General features: G+C 39.8%; 1 protein-coding gene across 1 annotated transcript in view; it reads left to right on the plus strand.

The window, feature by feature from the left end:
* TAF3 (TATA-box binding protein associated factor 3) overlaps positions 1–22,891 on the plus strand; it is a 199,078-nt gene that overhangs the window by 151,514 nt on the left and 24,673 nt on the right. Inside the window, exon 4 of the mRNA XM_050804643.1 lies at positions 8,421–8,503. Coding sequence (XP_050660600.1) covers positions 8,421–8,503 — 83 coding nt within the window. The remainder of the gene's footprint in view (positions 1–8,420; positions 8,504–22,891) is intronic.

The raw sequence follows: 22,891 nt of genomic DNA on the forward strand, positions 1-22,891 counted from the left end.
GCCAGGCATGGTGGCAGGCACCTGTAGTCCCAGCTACTCGGGAGGCTGAGGCAGGAGAGTGGTGTGAACATGGGAGACGGAGCTTGCAGTGAGCTGAGATCGCACCACTGCAGTCCAACCTGGGCGACAGAGAGAGACTCTGTCTTAAAAAAAAAAAAGAAAAAAAAACATGTTAAGAGCAATTATGTTATCCAATTGCAGTCACAGCCATAATAGTTGTAGCAGTGATAAATTTAACAGTACCTTTCAGAACAGTTTAAAATTGTTACTAATACTGTCACATTTGGGATTAAGTAAAATTTTTTAAAATGTTCTATTAAAATTTGTGTGTGTGTCATTGTATATATTGCACGGATCTTTGGGGTTTAGATGAGTATACAGGATTACTTTAAATTCCTCTTGTTCTTTTAAGTGATTTTTGGAAGGAGGATCATTTTGAAAAAATAAATGCATTTTTAAATTTATGTTAGTGGAACTCAGTGGTTATACCTATATTCTTAAATAGAAGGTAAGCCAAAATCTATCTGTCAAATTGAGGAATCTGTTTTTACATTTGAATATGATCTGGAAAGGCACAGTAGAGTTTCACCCCAAAAATGCTGACATCACCCACCACCTGTAGATAAGTCAGTCCAGTGCTGGCCGAGGGAGCATGGCTTTGGCAGCCACACTGACTGGGGTGGAAATTCCAGCTCTGCCACTTACTCGTTATTCACCAACCTCTCAACCTCACAGACCCTCTGCTTCCTTCGTCCGTCTCCTTCCTCCCATTCAAAACTGGGAAGAGACAGCAGCATTCTAAAGTTTAACTTATCTCTGCTTAAAAACAGTAGATTCATACCTTCTCTAAGAATATTTTGGCTTCAAAGGCCTTCTTTCTGCCTTCTCTTAGAAAACACTAAATGAAGAGCAGTTTGTGTCGTTTAATTAAGATGAGTAGATGACTATAACAGTTCTGAATTTTCATACAAATATCCCATAGTGTTGATGATCAACCCATACATAATTGGGAGTTGTTGATAATGGAAAGCCCATAAATTCTAGAAAGGATTCTCAACATTTTTTATCCTGTTGATTGAGGAATTGTTTTATTTGAACTTTGGCTACTGAATAAACTAACTCGATAGTAAATGATAGCATCTGCCACCTCTTGAGTGCCTACAGATTCCAGGCCTAGCCAGAATTCAATGATTTAATTCTCCCAGCAGCTCTGAGGGTTTCGTATAGTGGTTCCTGTTTTACAGTTGAGAAAACTGCACAGAAAGGTCGAGTACCTTGCTGCAGCCAGTGAGGGGAGGGCCCAGGCCTCTCTGCCCGAGGCCTGTGTTCTTTACTGCCCAGAACGGCCTTCTCGGGCCACTTCCCTCAGTCTGCTTTGGTGACCTAAGTGACAGTTGCAAATGAGGGGCATACGAATGGTTTGATGCTTGACAGTAAGGGGACATCATTATTTTATAAAATGTTAGTTCCTGGAGATACCTTAGAGAGCGCCTGTTTAACTGCCATATTTTAAAGAGCAGGAAAGGGATCTTCTTACACTTTTATGACTTTAGCAATCAGAACAATTAAAAATTTTAATGTTTCTTTAATCTATCCCCAAATCCGGTAGGATTTGCCCCCAAAAATCTTTTATTAAATTTAAACAGTTTGTTCTTTAGAGAATGATAAATCATCTAATTGGTTTGTGCCTTTAATGAAAGGTTTTCATCCTTTTCCCCTTCTGTTTAAAGTAATATAGTCTCATTCCAAGTCTTTTCTAATCAGCTATTGTAATTAGTGAAACGAAGGGTTTTTTTGGTAAATAAAGAAACCCAATAAAGGGGAGGGAAATATTTCCTTTCTGTTTCTCGTAACTGTATATTCCAAGAGGAAACAAGAAGCTTAATGTTTCAATGAGTATATTTAAATTTGTAGTTTACCCAAAGCCAGCTCCCAGCCTTTCTGACTCTACACTCTGAGCACAGTCAGGAAAGCTCGTGTTCTCTCTCAGCTGTCTACGTGGGATAGCACTTGTTATACTTAACCACAACTGCACATTTTCTAACTCTCTGTTTAATATTTTAAATAGTTATCGGAGTTTACTTAAACTGTGTTTCTAAATGGAAATAATGTAAAGACCTTAATTGCTGAGAGATACAAGATGCTTACAGCCATAGTTCAGCATCCAAATGTTAGGTTATTCAATTGAGCTTTCATCAGTACTATTTACGAGTTTTTTTTCTAACATAACAGCATAGATGGGAATCTGAACTAGCGCTTGCTAAATGTGCTGCTACCCTAGCTAGTATACATATATGGTGGGTTTTCTTTTTTAATGAAAGGAGTTTAACATTAAAAAAATAAAAAATAAAAAACCTTGGACAGATTATATTGACAAAGCTGCCCATTACCTTTGCAGAAAGTCCCCGTCAAAAGATAAACTTTAAAGCTGGAATGCATGAAAGAGTTCCCAGATAGAATTTAAATTTGAACTGATTCTTTACAGATAAGCTTTTTAAAAATCCACCTCTTTGCTTCAAGTCAGGATTTTAAAAATAAATTTCCCCCTTAAATCTCTTGAGCGATTTTCATTTTTTGCAAGGCCGCACTGCTGGTGTCCTGGAAAAATGGAGAGTTAGAGCTTTATCAGTTGGTGCCCTGAGGTATGTGGCAAAGAAGCTAAATCCTTGAAGATTAACAAAAAAAATGCAGCACATGGCAATAAGGGGCTTATATGACTACTAGTATTAGTTCAGGTGAAAGAAGTATTGCTTATACATAAAACTGGACAAATCCACTGACAATGTATTTTTAGTTAGCTACAAAGGAGTCTTATATTGCTGGACTTTACCTCTTTGGTGAATTGGGAAGCTTAGTAATCCACTGTAAATGCTCTTCTGCGTGCCCCAATTCTCAGCATTACTCCAAAGTGCTGTTCTTTTATTTTAACCCTTAAATGCTCCTTGTGGCCCCAGATTTTGGCTTGATGCCATTAAAAGATGGCATTAGTCATGCCATCTAAGTGAATGAAGTCATCCTTTTGTATGTTGTTTTCTGGGAAGTGCACATGAGAAATTATTTTATGATTGTAGGAAATGCCTCTGTTTTTATATTGGTAAGCACACAAAGTTAATGGAAACAAAAATCCGGGAAGAAATTTTAATTTAGAAATTGTACTTTCTGTATGTGTATTATTAGCATCCTCATTAATCTTTTTCTACAATCCCTTGAATTTTCTCAAGTTAAATCTAAATTAACTTGTCTTTAGGAATGAAATAAAAGTGTCTAAGTAGTTTTTAGATATATCCTGGTTTGCCTGGGACAATCCCAGTTATGTGGTATAATTAATAGCTCCCTCCTTTCCTGTCAGAGGCATCTGTGTTTAGATGATACAACCACTGTAATTACAGATGAAACTTTGAGCCCAGATAGCAGGTTGTGAATCATTCATTAATTCAACCAGTTGACTGAATACCTGTTGCCTTCAGGGCACATTTATGCCGTTTTAAATCTAACTTATAAGATGTGTTTCCACTTTTGTTTACTTGATTTTTACATATTATTTAGTTTTTTTTAATAGTAGGTAATAAACAGACCATGTCTTGATTCCTTTGTCCTTCCAAGCCATTTAAGACAGCATTGAAAACCCAGCTAGTTTAGTTGAGTGAAGGCGGGGCCGAGGTTAACGTCAGTTTCCATATAAACTAGTTAGCCTCCCATAGAGAACAAAATTTACAGCTAACCCCAGCCATCTCACAGATGTGTGTCATTTATCATAAGAGAGATTGACAAATAAAGTGAGTAGCTCCATGTAAGCCATCAGCATTACCAGAAAAAGGACTCACAATATGTGTCAGAGAGTTAAGGAGCAGTATGGTGAACAGGGGATGAATTTGGTGTCAGGAGACCTGGATTTAGGCCATTTACCTACTAACTTTGTAACTCTGGGCAAAGCACTTCCCCTTTCTGAGCTCTTACATGGGAATAATAACACCATCCACACCTACCCTATAGAGTTGTGAAGACAGAGTTGGATAATGTAAATAGGACACAGTTCACCAAGTACTATACAAGTGTAAGTTATCATTATTGAGTGTTATGGTAATAGACATGGGCCAAACACACAGCTGAATGATAGTAGAGCGGAATTTTTTTAAAGGTAGGTCAAACAGCTTTATTTTCAAATAGAGCTTAAGGAAAGGTTACTGGAATGCGTACCTGCTAGTGTTGTCAGTTGAAGAATTAAGAAATATCACTTCTAATACCTCATCATTGATGACTAGGTAACCCTAAAATGTTTAGAGTTGAAGAATGTAAGAACTTCATATAATTTTTCATTCTCTGAATCAAAAAGACTGCATTCCATCTCAGGTTTGCTATTTGTGTGACCTTAGAACAGAAAAGGAAAACAAAATGGAAAAGAAAGGAAAAATGGTTTCTCCATATATGATCAGTTTCATTTCAGTAAAATGTAACCCACACTATCTACCCTCCATGTTTGTGTTTTAAAAACCTTAATGAGCACATCGGGAATATAACCAAGCACAATGCCTGGCAGATTATAGGTAGCTTATAAATATTTGTTTATTTTTGTTATGTTTGTTTGTTTTTCCACAGATAACACAGAAAGATGAGGAAGCGTTAAATAGTTCATAAGATAAAGATTGGACCATTTGTTTTCAGATTTGTTTAGATATAAAACTCTTCCTTTAAAAAATATATTGGAGACGGCCAGGCACGGTGGCTCACACCTGTTATCTCAGCACATTGGGAGGCCGAGGTGGGCAGATCACAAGGTCAGGAGTTCAAGGCCATTCTGGCCAGCATGGTGAAACTCTGTCTCTAATATCAATACAAAAAGTAGCCGGGCATGGTGGCATGCACCTGTAATCCCAGTTAAAGGGAGGCTGAGGCAAGAGAATCACGTAAACCCAGGAGGTGGAGGTTGTGGTGAGCCGAGATCGTGCCACTGAACTCCAGCCTGGGTGACAGAGTGAGATTGTGTCTCTCTCTCTCTCTCACACACACACACACACACACACACACACACACACACACACACACGAGAGACTTGAACACTAGTTATGCATGGGCCTTGCTCTACCTGCCACCCATCCCCCTCATGACCCTTGACCTTGAACCATTCTGTCTGCAGGACCAGGTAAATGAAGGAGACATCAGCCAAGAGTGAGGTTGGCTAGGGGGAAGGGGCGGTTTGTGGGGAAGTTGGTAAGTTAAGATTTCAGTGTGATGAGATGAAATACTTATATTTAGTTGAAAATGTTTAATAGGCAACTTCATATTTTGGCCTTAGTATCAATCAGTGCTAATCCAGACAGAAATTTTGAAGACATATTTTAAACTTACAGTTGAAACTGTGGGCAGGGATGAGATCACTAAAGAAACTGTAGCATGACAAAAGGAGAGGGACCAAGTAAAGTCAGGTGAAAGAAGAGGAGTTTGTAAAGGAGAAGGAAGGAGCATGAGAAGACCTGTAATGGGAAAACATGCTGGGACATGAGGATGAGGACGTTGGCAAGGGTTGAGGACTAAAGAAGAAGTGAGAAAACAGACAATGAAGTGAAGATGGACATTTGTGAGAAATTGTTATAAGGAACTGTCCAAAGCTAGAGGTTGGGAGCTAGAGGTTGAAGAGAAGTTAAGAAAATGTTTAAGTTGGAGTGGAGCACATTTAAAAGTGAGATAAAGGCCAGGTGCAGTGGCTTATGCCTGTAATCCCAGCCCTTTGGGAGGCCGAGGCAGGCAGATCACGAGGTCGGGAGATCGAGACCATCCTAGTCAACATGGTGAAACCCCGTCTCTATTTAAAATACAAAAATTAGCCGGGCGTGGTGGCACACGCCTGTAATCCCAGTTACTTGGAAGACTGAGGCAGGAGAATCGCTTGAACCCGGTAGTTGGAGGTTGCAGTGAGCCAAGATCGCCACTACACTCCAGCCTGGTGACAGAACGAGACTCCGTCTCAAAAAAATAAAAGTAAAAACAGTGAGATGAAAATAATTTGTGGAACAGAGAGACTGAAGATCTGTAAATAAGCAGATGATAGAGAAAACTTCTTTAGTGTAATTGTGGGCACAGAGAAGTTTGCAGGGAACTGAAGGAGCTCTCCTTCAATACTGGTGGCCTCACCAGTATTTCCTGTGGAGCTGGATGTGTAGAAGGGGAAAGGAGGTCATGGGAAGAGTCTTGAAAGTGGAAAAGACTGAAATCATCGCTTCATATTCATGCTTTACACTTATCTTAAGACTTACTAGTGTCAGATCCTGAGACAGGCACTAGAAAATAGCAGTAAGCAAAACATGCATGGTCTCTGCCCTTAGCTGGGTTAGCTGATAAACAGCTAGTATTGGAGGCATACATTAAGATGGAATTAAAAATTTTCTTTGGTATCACTCGGTGCTCTGGGGGATGGTTTTAGGGTGGTCCTGGATGTATGATGGAATAACTAAAAGGCAAGACGGTTGGGGCAAATCAGTTGATAATTCAACAAATGTCTGCTGAGCATCTCCTGCATGCCAGGCACCATGCAAGGGGCTTGTCGAAGCGGTAGATCTTGATGGGCTGAGGGATTTAAAAAACAGCTCTACGAAGAGACAGGTAGATACACATGATAAAATAATAGATTTGATCTACATGTACTATATTAACTTTATGATATGTTGATCATTATTTTCTGTGTTCCCCTTTAGAACCACTATACTGTTCTATTATGATGTAATTCTTGAGCTTAAAATACATAAATTAATGTTGCAACTAGTCAGTGACTAACAGTGAACCAGTGACATTGAACATCTGGCAGTGCTTGGGACAGTTCCTGACAACAAAGCACCATCCCACCAAAAATACCAATCCTACGACCCCACTGAAAAACGCTGAGACAGACAATAATTTGGAAATGCACAGCTTCTGTTTAGCTTGTTAATTCAAAATGTTGACTGTATGATCTGCAAACCAAAAATTGTGAAGGAGGCCCTTTAACATCAGACTCAGTTTCTGTGTTCTCTTCTGGCGGACACGTCAGGTATTTGTGAGGTCTTCACCTCATTCGGCAGCCATTGCCTTCACCACAAATCCATTCCAAAAGAGAATATCTGTTTTCCTCCTTCCCTCCCCTCCCCTCCCTTCCCCACCCCTCCCCTCCCCTCCCTTCCCCTCCCCTCCTTTTCCTTCCCCTCGCTTCCCCTCCCCTCCCTTCTATGCAGTCTTGCTCTGTCACCCAGGATGGAGTGCAGTGGCACAATCTTGACTCACTGCAACCTCCACCTCCCAAGTTCAAGCAATTCTCCTGCCTCAGCCTCTCAAGTAGATGCGACTACAGGCACGCGCCACCATGCCTGGCTAATTTTTTTGTTATTTTTTTTTTTGAGACAGAGTCTCACGCTGTCACCCAGGCTGGAGTGTAGTAGTGCGATCTCAGCTCACTGCAAGCTCCGCCCTCACGCCATTCTCCTGCCACAGCCTCCTGAGTAGCTGGGACTACAGGTGCCCACCACCACGCCCGGCTAATTTTTTGTATTTTTAATAGAGACGGGGTTTCACCATGTTGGCCAAACTGATCTCGAACTCCTGACTTTGTGATCCGCCTGCCTCGGCCTGCTAAAGTGCTGAGATTAGAGGTGTGAGCCACCACACCCGGTGGTGGGTTTTTTGTGTGTGTGTGTGTGCTATTTTTGTGCTTTTTGTGCTATTTTTCCGATACAAATCATTGATTCATTATGGCTCAGTTTACCAAAGTTGCATGGGTTTTGAGTGATATACATATTCCATTCTTATTTTTTCCATTAGTCCTGTTTATTTTTAGTGTTCAATTTTGTAGAACTTGAGGTTTTTCACCAATACTATCACCATGTTACATAAGATGCACCTCAGTTACATAGATTTTGTTTACAGCATTTCAGATTGTTTTACCTCTAGCCAAAAATTGAACAGTTGAATGGAACAATTACACTTAGTATTTCAACTTTCTCATTTGATAATGCAAACTTAAGATGAGTTTAATGTTTGTCAAGTTTCATAAAGAGATGCTTTTATCTTATAGGGAAGACATCATTGCATTTTTTTTCTATTTACATTAAGTCTGGTAATTATTTAAATGCTGCACCAAAAATGATCTGGGTAACAATTTTTGTTTAAAATTTTTAACAATATAATTAAGTCCAAAAGTTAACCCAAACAAATAGAAACAACTACCATATTTACATAACGTGATTAAAGTTTGTAGAATTTCTCATGATGCCAGATAGCCTTCAGTTGTTGAGAAACAAAAACACAGAATGGCCCGGATTGTCTGTCTAAGATTTTCGCCATATTTAAGACTTCAACTTTGTTACTCAGTTTGTGGGAGTGGGGGAGTAGGAGAAGTGGTAGGAGGTACTTTTGTTGAAAAACCATATTGAACTTTAACGTGCTAACTTCCACAGATAAAAGTGGAACCAGTCGCTCTGGCCCCGAGTCCGGTTATCCCCCGATTAACTCTCCGAGTCGGTGCTGGCCAAGACAAGATGTAAGTATAAACGCTTTGAGTCAGAGTGAAACAAATGAAACTTAACCTTCTCTACCCTTTCCTAATGGACTTAGAACTCCACAGGCTTCTCCCAGGTATGAACATGTGGGGTCAAGCTTTCTTTTTAGAAGTCTTCGTTTTCACATTTTTATTGGTTTCTTCCACAGAGTAAATGCTTTTCACTTTATTTGACCTAGAGGATTGTTTTTTTTTTCTTGTTCTTTTTCTCTTTGTTAAAAACTAGCACCTGACATCATTTCTACATAGTGTTTAAGGTCCCAGGTATCTGAAAAGTAAGAAACTCTGTACTGAATGGACTTACTGCCACATTACGCCCAGGTAGATGCAATGCTACACTTTCGCAAGTACATGTAGTTATCACCATGACAAAGAACAAAGATTCTCTTTTTACTCAGATGACACATGGTTTTATTCTGTACCTGTAAAACAAAGATACACCAAAGGCTTGGAGAGACAGAATGTAATAGTCACAACTGATGACTTAGTCTACTCTTTTTTTTTAAAGAAAGCACTAGAAATGTAAACCCCACATTTGCTGTTTATTTATCTTAATTTTCATGGAATCATATCAACCCACTCGTCTTTACAGTTAATCTGTTGGATATGTTTCTTTTATTCATTTTTTGCGGAGGCATTAAGGCATATAGTGCTCTCACCTGATCCTAATAAGGTAATGAAATGTTGATTTTTTTTTTTTGTAACTCATGTTGAAAATCATTCTCCTTGTTTTAAAAGCATATTATGCATCATCTAAATAAAATACACAAGATAAAAATTCTACAACCTTATTTTTCCTGTTAAGCCTGAAAATGGAGTTTACATTGCAATCAAATACTGTGTTGAAAATAGGCTTAGAAGGCATTCCATTTACATTCAATTTTTAGCCATAAAAGTGAGAGTAGAAGCCATGAATTTATTTAGTAGAGGACAGAAAATTTGCTTTGTATTCTCACTGGTTTATTTCATCTTAAAAGTTACATGTATTGATACTGTTGCTTCTATCAACTCCATGTATAGTGCAAAGAAAAAGTCCAGCATGATTCTGATGAATGTGAACAGAGAGGCAACTTGGTTTTCCAGGGGAGTGTATACCCCTCTGAAGATTTAAAGGAGAAAATCCAATGGCTTCTGTTTTTCTCACCTAAATTCTCTGGATAATTTCCACATTACTCCTTTTGGTTGTGCTGGTAGAGACCTAGGAAATGCAGCAAAAATCCTGTGGATTCAGTGCTTTTCAAACCAGCTCTCTGGTATACCAGGGCACCTATGTTACCTACAGAAGCGTAAATGTCCTCATCTCTTAACCAGTAGGGCTCCGAGAAGACCCAACCAAAGTAACTCTTCCATCTCCATGCAAATTCTGCATATGGGCTCATTTCTCTAAGAGGAAGATGCTGTTATCCATCATTCAACAAGTACTTTTCTCCTGCAGTTTATATTTATTCCCATTTCTCAGTAACTCACCATTACTTAATCTTGACTCCCACATAGAAATTTGGCTTGCTCATACCTTTTAGAGGAATAAGGTTTGTTAAAAGGCATTGAAAAGCCAAGTGTGGTGGGCCGTGCCTATAGTCCCAGTTACTTGGGAGGCTGAGGCAGGAAGATCACTTGAGGCCAGGAGTTCAAGGCTACAGTGAGTTATGATTATGCCTACTGCACTACAGCCTGGGCAACAGAGCCAGACCCTGTCTCTAAAAATAAAAGGCAGCCAAGCGCGGTGGCTCATGCCTGTAATCCCAGCACTTTGGGAGGCCGAGGCGGGTGGATCACAAGGTCAGGAGATCGAGACCATCCTGGCTAACACAGTGAAACCCCCCTCTACTAAAAATACAAAAAATTAGCCAGGCTTGGTGGCCGGCGCCTGTAGTCCCAGCTACTTGGGAGGCTGAGGCAGGAGAATGGCGTGAACCCGGGAGGCGGAGCTTGTAGTGAGCCGAGATGGCGCCACTGCACTCCAGCCTGGGTGACAGAACGAGAGTCCTTCTCAAAAAAAAAAAAAAAAAAAAAAAAGGCAGCTGGGCGCGGTGGCTCACGCCTGTAATCCCAGCACTTTGGGAGGCTGAGGCGGGCAGATCACGAGGTCAGGAGATTGAGACCATCCTGGCTAACAGGGTGAAACCCCGTCTCTACTAAAATATACAAAAAAAATTAGCTGGGCACCTGTAGTCCCAGCTACTGGGGAGGCTGAGGCAGGAGAATGGTGTGAACCCGGGAGGCAGAGCTTGCAGTGAGCTGAGATTGCACCACTGCACTCCAGCCTGGGCAACAGAGCGAGACTCCGTCTAAAAAAATAAAATAAAATAAAAAGGCATTGATAGTTATATTCAACTTACCTGCCCTTAAGCATCTTTCAGTCATTCTGTTGACTATTTATTCTATTTTTCCCCCTCAATAAATCACTCATACACCTGAGATATTGAAAGATGTGAGAAATCCTATTTGGAACAAAATGTCTAGTATCAGGGAAATTATAATACCCAGGTATTCTAGACAAATCGCCCTTGAAAGCATATTATATATCATGTAAACTTTCAGATATGTGGGTAATGACCCCCATGTTATATGAAGGATTAATCATTTGACTAAAGGCAGATGCAAGAAAATCCTTATAATGAAGAAAGAGATAAATGAAGTGAAATAGATTACATTTTAAATTAAAATAGAGCGAGAAAGAAGGAGGACTAAGTCTCATAGTGATAGAATTTTATGTAAAATAAAACTTACTCAGTAAAGTGCTTTTTGTGGGGCAGGGGTGGTTCTAAATCAGGGGTCAGCAAATTATGGCCCGTGGCCAAATCCAGGCCACTGCCTGTTTTCTGTGACCTGCAAGCTCAGAATGTGTTTTATATTTCTTAGTGGCTGAAAAAAATTAAAAGAAGAATGTATTATGACACATGAAAATTATATAACATTCAAATTTCAGTGATCCCCCATGGTGGTAGCATGATACATGGCTTAGCCCATGGTAATAATGGAGAAGGAAGCAACAGATTCCTGTCACTGTGCCTGTGGTTACCCAGTTTGCACACACCTTGAGGGGGAATAATACTCTTTTGAAGTGAAATTAATGAGCAGACGGGATTCAAAAGGGGGAGTTTGAATAGTCCAGGGGGGTATTTGTTGCTGAAGAACAGGCAGAATCATCTTTTGAAATTAGGAGAAACGAAAAAGCTTTACAGGGTTCAAATTATACCTTCTCGTTGGAAGATCTTTAAGACGATATTTAGTTTCTGAGTCTTAAATAAAGCAGTTATGTCTTCTGCCCTCGATCCAGAAAAGTACTTTGAGCTCTGTTCTCTATTATTGTTCCTTGAAGCAAGACAGGAATAACTTGTTTTTCCCTTGATTTAACATTCCTGGAAACTGTATTCTAAAGGAGTCTATGGTGAGTCCAGGACCTCCTCCTGATAGTGTTAAAATTCAAGATGACTTTTCAAGGACCTCATATTCCTTCAACAGGTCTTCCAGGAATGGTTGTCCAGAGTTCCTTGTAGTCTATATTGAAGATAAAACCAAAACCTAACCCTGAAATTACAGTCTCAACACCTAGAGACAATATATTCAAGTGAATTGCTGAAATATCTGGTCCCGCCTAGCAGAAGCCTTGCCTTGAGGCTGGGATAGCAAGTAAGTTTCAGCTGGCCTCAGAACCACCGCCTGGAACTCTGTTGATGGGATCCTGAGGTCCCACTTGGACTTGGGGCTGGGAGCAGGGTGACAGCCACCATGGAGGGCAGGGCAGGCAGCAAAGCAGGCACCAGGTTATTTGTCCTCCCCATCTTACTACGTATTGAGTTTGGTCATTTTGAGCAAGTGTAGGTAGAGTTGGCTAACTTACAGTGTTCATCCTTCTCCTCATTTCTGTCAAGAAAGTAGGAGCAAGGTAATGTGATGGATTTTAGGGACAGGGACTGTTTGGATGGAACTGTCAAGAAAGACTTGGCAGAATAGGACGTGCAGCTCTTCCATAAAGCTCGAATTAGTTAAAGGAGCTTTGTGAAAAAAAGTGAAACATTGCTAAAGTATTAAGAAAAAAATACAAATTTGCATAAAGATTTTGGGATGAATACAAGGTAGAGGAATAAGCATTCTTCCCCTCAGATTTCTCAAATGTCTCTTTTGCTGCTGTCTTCTCCCAAGGACTGAAGAGGAAGCCTCTGTCCTCTTCCATCTATTCACCCGCCCTTGCCCTCGGGCAGTGGGTCCCCCATGCCCAGGTCCATGGTGAGCAGCTCCTCCTCCTCCTGCTCTCTGAGCACTCCTGCCTTTATCAGCAAGCACCAGAGAAGGGGTGACTGGCTGGGCCCCTCTAGACATCCCATCATGCATGGTCACATTTTCTCTAATTAATATCTCATAATATATTTGATCAGGTGATACAGGAACCATTTGAGATGCCCTTCAGAGGAAAATATTGTTATCAATAGTAATTCTAAATTCCCTTTGAGAGTTCACAGTAGGTATTCTGTTTAACAAATATAACTCCTTTTTCAAAATACACAAATTTTGTCAAGATATTTTTCAGGAACCACTTTACCTCTGGCATTAGAGTTTTCTTTCTGCTGACATTTTGATTTCCGGTGGCAAGTGGATTGATTTCTTACAATTCAGTAACTTCATCATCAGTCCTCATCCTAACAAAAGTGCTGAGAATGTGATGCTTCGCTTCTCATGTCATTTAGTTTTTTTGTTGTTGTTGCATTTCATAGAGTTTAGCTTATGCCTTGTGGGGCTTTTTAATAGTTGTAATGTCTAAATTTTTTCTGTATACAATAAAAATTGTATATAGAAGCTTTAGCAGACAGCTGAAGCTATGTGATTTAGCTAAAGCTTTGCTTGTTAATCTTTAAAAATAGTATGTATAAACACTTGTCTTTGAGTGATCTAAACTTTTCCAATTAATGCTTTTTGACAATAGTAGTAGAGAATAATCATGGGCAGTTACAAAAATAATCATTTAAAATATTTTTAAGGAAAATAAGCATTTTATATTTTAAAATATAGCCAGATTTAACCAAATGACATTCAACAGAGTGAAACTTGTAGTGGTATTTTAGTGAAAAATTCTTTTTTTTTTTTTTTTTTTTTTTTTTTGAGACGGAGTCTCGCTCTGTCGCCCAGGCTAGAGTGCAGTGGCCGCATCTCAGCTCACTGCAAGCTCCGCCTCCCGGGTTCACGCCATTCTCCGGCCTCAGCCTCCCGAGTAGCTGGGACTACAGGCGCCGCCACCTCGCCCGGCTAGTTTTTTGTATTTCTTAGTAGAGACGGGGTTTCACCGTGTTAGCCAGGATGGTCTCGATCTCCTGACCTCGTGATCCACCCGTCTCGGCCTCCCAAAGTGCTGGGATTACAGGCTTGAGCCACCGCGCCCGGCCAAGAATATCGGTAGTTTTATTTTTCCCTGATTAACTTGCTACTGAAAGTGAAACATTTCATAGGTATTTTGCCTACGTTAAAAGCTAAACATCATGAGTTGGATGTGGTGGCATGCACCTGTACTCCCAGCTACTCAGGAGGCTGAGGCAGGAGGATTGCTTGAGCCCAGGAGCTCAAGGTTACAGTGAGCTGTCATTGCACTACTGAACTCCAGCCTGGGGGACAGAGTGAGACCCTGTCTCTAAAATAATAAATAAATAAATTTTTAAAAAGCAAAATAACGACAAAAAAAAAGAATTTTAAGAATTACTGGGCTGGGCGTGGTGGCTCACGCCTGTAATCCCAGCACTTTGGGAGGGTGAGGCGGGTGGATCACAAGGTCAGAAGATTGAGACCATCCTGGTTGACACGGTGAAAGCCCGTCTCTACTTAAAATACAAAAAAAAAAAATAGCCGGACGTGGTGGCGGGCGCCTGTAGTCCCAGCTACTCGGGAGGCTGAGGCAGGAGAATGGCAGGAACCCGGGAGGTGGAGCTTGCAGTGAGCCGAGTGGCGCCACTGCACTCTAGCCTGGGCAACAGAACCAGACTCCGTCTCAAAATAAATAAATAAATAATGATTGTGGTAAAGTTCACAAGTGACATTATTTAACATTTTTAAATGACTGTATTTAAAATTTTCAAATGACCTATTTTTAATGCTAGGGAAAGATGCTAACATTACCAGTGAAATTTCTTAGGCGCTGAACAACTGCAACAAAAATTGTGAGTTTTTTACGTCATTGTTGATACCTTCCTGTACTTACAAATTCAGCAGTCCCAAACCCATAGATCTCAGTTATGATTCCAAGCCACATCCAAGAGGAAGCAGTTAAAATGTTCTTATTCATGTCTTCATCCCTTTCCTGGTTTTTCCAGAAAAGGAGTTTTTGACTTCCTTATATTACTCTTATTTTTACTGCCTAGAATAATGACACAGTCTCTAAATTTAATTTTTACCCCTGGCACAATACTGTTTATTCATTAACACCAAAGATGCAATATGTTTACTAGAAAAAATAGTAAACTGTCAGAAAAACTGGCTTTAGGTTTTTCAGAAATACTTTTACTACACAGTAAAACAAGTGGAGAGATTATAATCAAAGCGTTTCCATCTTACTTGTAAACAATTACAGCAGTTCTTACATAGATGCCGCATTAGAAGACTCAGGAAAATTTACTGGATTCCATTCTAATGCAATTAGAGCTAATTTTGTTCTTTAAATGAATAAAAGGTCAGCTAGTAAATCTAGCTTATCTTGAGTCCAGACTTCAATAAATTGTTTTATTTAATTTGTTGTAAAAGATCTTATCCTTAATGGGTCCAGGTCTTATTAGTTCACTGAGGTTTTAAAATATTTATGACCACCTTTTTAGATATGATTTGAATGATAGTTGGAAACTTTCTCTCCACAGTGTTATCAAGGTCCACGATCACTAATTGAGTGAATATAGGAAGGTACTTAAGATTCATTATCTAGAAAAAGCTGATGTGGACTTCCAGAATGTAAATGTTCCTTAACCTGTGACAGGCAGAGATAATTTAGCTGTATCATGGAAACCTTTTGGATGCTATCTGATTATAATTTCTCCTAAAGATCAAACTACTCACACTTCTGGCATTTAAAAAAAGAATACGTTCCTACAAATGGAAACACTTAGGCACTCTTATTACCAACAACATGGAGCATTTCAATCCTTTGCATTCTGTTATTTCCTGTTAGGTTATGGGCCTATACTGTATTCAGATACTTACATAAAGATTGCAGCTGCATGGCGCAACATTTCCTCTCTTTTCCCACACCTGCCTGCGTAGCTTATACAGTGGATATCCACGTCACTGCAGGACTGCTGTCATTTAGAATACGCGCAGTCTTTTTTCACGTGGTAGCCACAAGTCTCAGCACGTGGAACTGCCTCGCCACTGTACCCCAGCTGATTCGACTTGTCTTCTGGGTTCCAAACCTACTTGTACCCCCCACGGCTTGTCCTCCAGGCTCTAGGAAAGAGTCTGTGTCTATGGTCAGCCTTCCTTAGCTGCTGCCTCCATTCCCATCTCTCCTGCCCCGGTTGGAACTTCCTTCCCTCTATTAGCTCCTCTCCTCTGTGTCTTCCTCTTCTTTTTTTTCATTTTTGTTCAGCCTTTCATTCTCCCATGCTAACCTCCTCACCTTCATCAAGCCTTCCCTCTGTATGAGAAAAAGGCTATGTAACATCTGCTTTTCATTCTGCTTCTCAAAACTTATTCTTTAGTCGTACTTTCTTCCAATCATTCACTCCTAAACCTTCTATATTCTGGTTTCTGCCCTAGAAAAGTTTCTACAGCTTCTTATTAAGACCATTAGATGCTTCCCAATTCCCAGTTCCAGAGAGCTTGCAGCAGCTCTTATTGTACAAACCCCCTCTGCCGTTTGGACAGTGTCCCCTAAGCCCTTTCAGAAACTTCCTGTTCCTTTGATTTTTGTGATACTATGCTACACTCAGTCTCTCATTCTCTCTCTCTCTCTCTCTCATTTTTTTTTTGTTGTTGTTGTTGAGATGGAGTCTCGCTCTGTGGCCCAGGCTGGAGTGCAGTGGTGTGATCTCGGCTCACTGCAGCCTCCACCTCCTGGGTTCAAGCAATTCTCCTGCCTTGGCCTCCCGAGTAGCTGGGACTATGGGCACCCGCCCCCACACCCGGCTAATTTTTGTATTTTTAGTAGAGACAGGGTTTCGCCTTGTTGGCCAGGCTGGTCTCAAACTCCGGACCTCGGGTGATCCACCCACCTCAGCCTCCCAAAGTACTGGGATTACAGGCATGAGCCACCATGCCCGGCCTTTCATTCTCTCTTACCATTGATCCCTTTTGGTTTTCTTTTATGGACTTATTTTTTCCCCCTTCTTTTCTTCTTGCTCTTGGTACATTAATTCTGTTTCTTCTACGTAAATGTTCTCATTTTCTCTTTAGGTTTGTTATGCAATGATGCTTCCCATTTCTTTATTACCAGCTCATGTTTCTCCCCCAAGAGTCAGACTAATCTGCCCAGTTACTGGAAAGTTCTGCCTGGGTGAACCAGCAGCACCTCAAAAATAGCATTTCCAAAATTGAACCCAGCGTTATTTCCCCCGGCGTGGTTCTTCTCCTTCTGTTTCCTATATGTTGATGATGAGACCAGTGCCTCCATTTTCAAGGCATTTGGGGCATTAGGGTAACTTGAATGGAGGCAAAAACTATCTGACTAACAGAATTGGGAGATTTTCTTTATGTCATAATGTCAGACTGGATGTCCTAAAAGCAAAGATAAATGTCTTCTTAGCTCCAAAAGTTTCCCAAACTGAACAAAACCAAGGAAAGAGAAAGGCCTTGACCTAGAAGTCTCCTTTAATATCCACTTGAACTCTCAGCATCTTGTAACTTCCGCTCAGCATCTTCAAGCTTGGCTCTCTCCTCCTTGTCTAGACACAAATGGTCAGGTCAGTAGCAGCCAATGAGAGAAAGAAGTCTGTATCCTTATTCACAGGGATCCATAACTCACCCCAAGCAAAGATACCTTCAGCTAAGAAACAGGGGAAAAAGCGATATGTAGCTAGGATTTTAATAAATGAAGATTACATAAGAAGATCTGAGAAGCAAAACACTTAAAACTCTGATCAGGACATAATAGGCTTTCAAAAAACAGACTAACTGCTTCAAAATATGTAACCTAGAAAGCAAAAGTTTCCCCCACATCTCACCCTTCCCTTGAGTTAATCACTGCTGACTGTCCCATGTGTATATCAGCAATTTTTATGAAAACAAATTAGGGGCTGGACGTGATGACTCACACCTATAATCCTAGCACTTTGAGAGGCCAAGGCGGGCAGATCACTTGAGCCCAGGAGTTCAAGACCAGCCTGGGCAACATGGTGAGATCTTGTCTCTACAAAAAATAGAAAAATTGGCCAGGTATGGTGGCATGTGCCTTTAGTCCCAAGTACTCAGGAGGCTGAGGCTTCACTTGAGCCTGGGAAATCGAGGCTACAGTGATTCATGATCATGCCATTGCACACCAGCTTGGGCAATAGGAGTGAGAACCTGTCTCAAAAACAAAAAAACTTAGAATTATCTCACACATACTGTTCAGCAGCTTATCCCCTCCCCTCTAATAGATCATGAACAGTTTCCCATGTCTGTATGACGTGGTATTTCATTTTACTGTTGTATCATAATTTATCTTTCCCGTCCTCAATTTTTGGACAGTTAAGTTCCAGGTTTTGCTATAACAAATAAACAACATCCTCATATATAGATTTTTGTTTATTCAATGTTACTAGGTCAAAGAATGTAAACATTTAAAATGTTTAAGACATTGTTATGCCAAATTACCTTCTAAAAGGCTGTACCAGTTAAAATTCCCACCAGCAGTACCTGAGAATGAAATGACCCTGTATTTAAGAAGAATTAGTGCAATCCTATGGTTCTAAAGTTGAAGACGACTCTGGGCAACTAGTAGCAATTTTATATGAAAAGTTCGATCCATTCTTCCCCCTTGAGGGCCTGTGAGTTCCTTTTACAAAGAGAAATCCTTTCCTCTTTAGGGGAAGCTATTGGTTGAAGAACAGTTAACAGCTTTATTCAGGCTATTCCCAGGTCTCTTCTGAAGTCTGTAGGTCCTTGGTGCTGGCTCCATCTCTGGTGAGTTTTTCTTCATTAAGGGCTTTACTCATGTAAACATAATACTGCAGAGAATTGCTTTCTCTGGGATAGTGTTTGTGCTTTGGAGTACATGTATGAAATTCATCTGTGAAGGAACCTGGGAAATATTATGAATTTACTCATAATATTTATAAGTAACTTATATTTGTAAGTAATGTTTATAAGTAACCAATTTTTAAAAACAGTTTTTAAGGCCAATATATTTGATGTTGTTACTGCTATTAAATCAAGGTTATCAGGGCTGGGTAGGGTGGCTCATGGCTATAATCCCAGCACTGTGGGGGGATCCCTTGAGGCCAGGAGTTTGAGACTAGTCTGGACACCATAGCGAGATTATGTCTCTACAAAATATTAAAAAGATAGCTGGGGCTGGGCGCGGTGGCTCACGCTTGTAATCCTAGCACTTTGGGAGGCCGAGGAAAGCAGATCAGTTGAGGTCAGGAGTTTGAGACCAGCCTGGCCAACATGGTGAAACCCCGTCTCTATTAAAAATACAAAAATTAGCTGGGTGTGGTGGTACACACCTGTAATCTAATCCCAGCTACTCAGGAGGTTGAGGCAGGAGAATCCCTGGAACCCAGGAGGCAGAGGTTGCAATGAGCCAAGATCGTGCCACTGCACTTCAAACCTGGGCAACAGAGTGAGACCCTGTCTCAAAAAAAAAAAAAAAAAAAAAAAAGCCTGGTGTCATGGTGTGTACCTGTAGTCCCAGCCATTTGGAAGGCTAAGGCAGGAGGATCACTTGAGCCCGGGAGTTGGAGGCTGCAGTGAGTTGTGATCACCACTGCACTCCTGCCTGGGCAACAGAGTGACTCTGTCTCTCAAAAAAAAAAAAAAAAAAAAAAAAGGAAAATCAAGATGATCAAGTAGCCATTTGGTTTTTGTTTGTTTCTTTGTTTATAGTACCCCTCTTTTTTGGAAATAAGTATCTATTATAAATCCCTGTGTAAAATGGTACATTGTTTGTACTTTGCACTTAAAAGTTAATTTTTGTATAAATACCACAGTAAAAATGTTGTCTATTAAAAAGTGTGTCCTCTTTGTTGCCTGTTTTTTAGTCATTGTATAGATTCTTTCCTGGTGTTTTATTTATAAAATATGTTTTATCAGACTTAGCTTTGCCCCAAGTGGTGGCAGGGCTGGTCTATTGTGAATTCAAGCACATGATCTATCAAGATTTCAACCCAGAGGAAATGGGCCCGGAAGTCCCAGAGCAAGCAAGCTGTCAGTGAGCCAGCTAAGATCACGTGACCAGCCTCAGTCACTGTACCCGTGGAGACACGGCGGCTCTGATTGGCCTGGCTCATGTGTGTCGCTTGGAACTAGAGGTAGGATAAAGCCCACTCAGACCACATGGCCAGAAAGAAGGAAAAGAGAGAGGACTGAAGGCAGGGGCAGGGCAAATGGGTGCTGTGTAGAGATAGGCAAACCCAGCAGATGCCCCGAGCCTAGACCTCTGCTATGCCAAATGCTAGAAGCCATTGGGCTTATTTATATATATTTCATGGTGCTGAGAAATGTCTATTTGCATTATTTATTTGTGAATCGTTCCTTCCATAAATTGTGCTGCTGTTTTAAGTTTCCTATGAAATATGTTTTTAAGTATCATGATATTAGGTAGTCAGAGGTAATACTGTTTTCCCACATGGTGCTATATACATCATAGATACTAAATTAAAACTTTTGATAGAAATTACAAAATTTGTGTTACCTTTCTATATAGGCATATTTAAAAGCTAACATCCTAGTTTCTGTAGATTCCAATCTACCAGTATTTCCCATGCTGAATCATAAGCTTCAGCATTTCTTTAACAATATCTCGGCGTTTGGTATAAAACCTTTTAACTTCAGATGCAGAGAATATTTGTTAGTTAGGTAAAAATGAGATGGTGACTGGTACTAGTCCATTGTCCAAAGTTTGAAGCATAATGTTCCCGGTATATGTATGTCAACTCTGTCTATGATATCATATACTTACCTGCTTTTATTTTTATAACTGTGTGCATCTTGAATATAATATTTTTCTAAAGTTTATTGTAATTAGAAGATCTTTAAAATTCCCTTTAGAATTGTATTTTTCCCAACAGACCCAGTTAAAAGTAACTGTATATATTTTTAAGGGATTGTTTTAGTTTCTAGTTTAGATTAACTAGTAGGACGCTTCTGGCTGATGTTCGACATTAGCCTGGTTTTGAATATATCTCTAATGTGTGTTATAACCCACCTGAGAAATACTGCTTGACCTGTATATGAATATGAGTTCTGCTAAAACACTGAGGAACCTTGAGAGTTGCTAATGCCTCTGGGGTCATTTGTTCTGAACGGAATGAATAGAATGAGTAAATCACAATTGCAAGTGGTAAATAGCCATGTTCTAGTTTTTTTCTCACCAAACCATTCAAAGCCAAGTGAGCAAGGCAGAATGGCTGGCTACCCTTTTATTGTTTTCGTCATTTTGTTTATTTGGCTTATAATTTAATACAAGGAAATTTGTATCTGCCTTATATGGAGGCTGCCTTCAAAGTACATGGTCAGAGTAAATTTTGAATGACCTCTACATCTTTTTTCTCGCCTTGCTAGCGTGAACGGTTTTTCTGTATACATACATACCTCTGTAAATCAGTACATGTGCTATAATGTTATTATATAGTTTTAAAATACATTAAAAGAAGAAAAATGGCTCTTAAATAGGAAATGCATTTTAGATTGTCCAGCATTTGGCTGTTCTGCTTATTTTTGCTCCCTTTACATCTAAATTAAAACAATTAAAAGATTCCCCATCAGTTCAAAGGTCTCTGCAGGGCCCGTATTGTTGACATGAGTGGGAGTGAAGAGGAAGAGGAGCACAAGAGGTACGTTAGAGAGTCCTGCTCTGAGCGCTTATCCCACAGCCCTCCTCACAGAAGACACCAGCCTGACTCACTGCCCTGCCTGCTTGTCATGTCCCTGTAGCTGAGGCTGAAAGCTTCTCTTAACCCTACTCCATGGTCCTAGATGTTAGAGGCAGAACCTGGAGGATTCAGAGGCCTAGAACCTAAAGCAGCTCTCAGACGCCTTCAACCCTTTTAAGACCTTCAAGGTTAGGAGCTGCAGTGACCTTTTCTTTTCTTTTTTTTTCTCTTTTACAATGATCTTTAATGTGAATCTGAAGTCAGTGTAGTAATTTCAGTCGTCTCTTGCCTCAGAGAAAATTTTGGAAACTTTCTTATGTACATACATATATATGTGTGTATATATAAATTAATATACACACATGTATACATGTATATATGTATATGTGTGTATATATATAAATATGTATACATGTATGTGTGTATAAATATATATACACACATATATACATATGTGTGTATATATACACACACACACATATATACATGTATACATACACACCCATGTGCATGTATATATAATAAGTGTGTGTGCTTATATTTTACAGTTACCATTGCACCATTTTTTTTTCCCAAACTGTTAAACTCCTCTTCATTCTCATTTTGGAAGATCATTTGTTTATTAAAAGAGATATAAAACAGGCAATCGCAGAGGAGAATGACAGCACAAAGGTCAGCAGTGTGATATAGATTTATGCACACACACACACACACACACACACATGCATACATAGTCACTTCTTAGCCCACACAGATGAATATATGTATATGTATGTGTGTGTCTATATCACATACTCTAAATAAGTATATATACACTATATTTTTTCCATCCTATTTACAAAGTACAATAAGAATTCATATAAACCATGGTGATTTTGGTGAAGACCTAGCAGCTTTTTTGAATTTTAATATATTTTGAAGTGGTAATGTTGGATTTTCCAAGCATGACTTCAGTAATAACTGAATTTTATAACTCTCCAGTGAGATACAAATCTTAATCACAATCTTGTTCATTTTTCAAGTTCACTGCATATCATCTTATTACCTTTAATGTTTTCAAATAACTTGGGAGGTCATTTGATCCTAAAAATAAAAAGTAAAGGTGTGTCTTTTATGGCTAACTTACAACTTTTAACATTTTCATGTGAAAGCATCTTTTACTAAATAATTACCCATCGTCTATAGACTGTAGGCTCAGGGACTACAGAAAGTAAAGTTTCATCCATGTTGAATGTTCAATTTCATTTGGCTTTGCTTTTTCTTAGTAAAAGCACCCTCTTGTTTGCTGCAGAGCAGCAAAAGCCTTTCTGAAATCACAAAATATTTTAAAAGTTCTGACTCCAGAAAATTTGGTTTTGAAAAGAACCCTCAAAGTACCCCAGAC

Source organism: Macaca thibetana, chromosome 9 (genome assembly GCF_024542745.1).
Source record: "Macaca thibetana thibetana isolate TM-01 chromosome 9, ASM2454274v1, whole genome shotgun sequence".
Lineage (NCBI taxonomy): Eukaryota > Metazoa > Chordata > Mammalia > Primates > Cercopithecidae > Macaca > Macaca thibetana.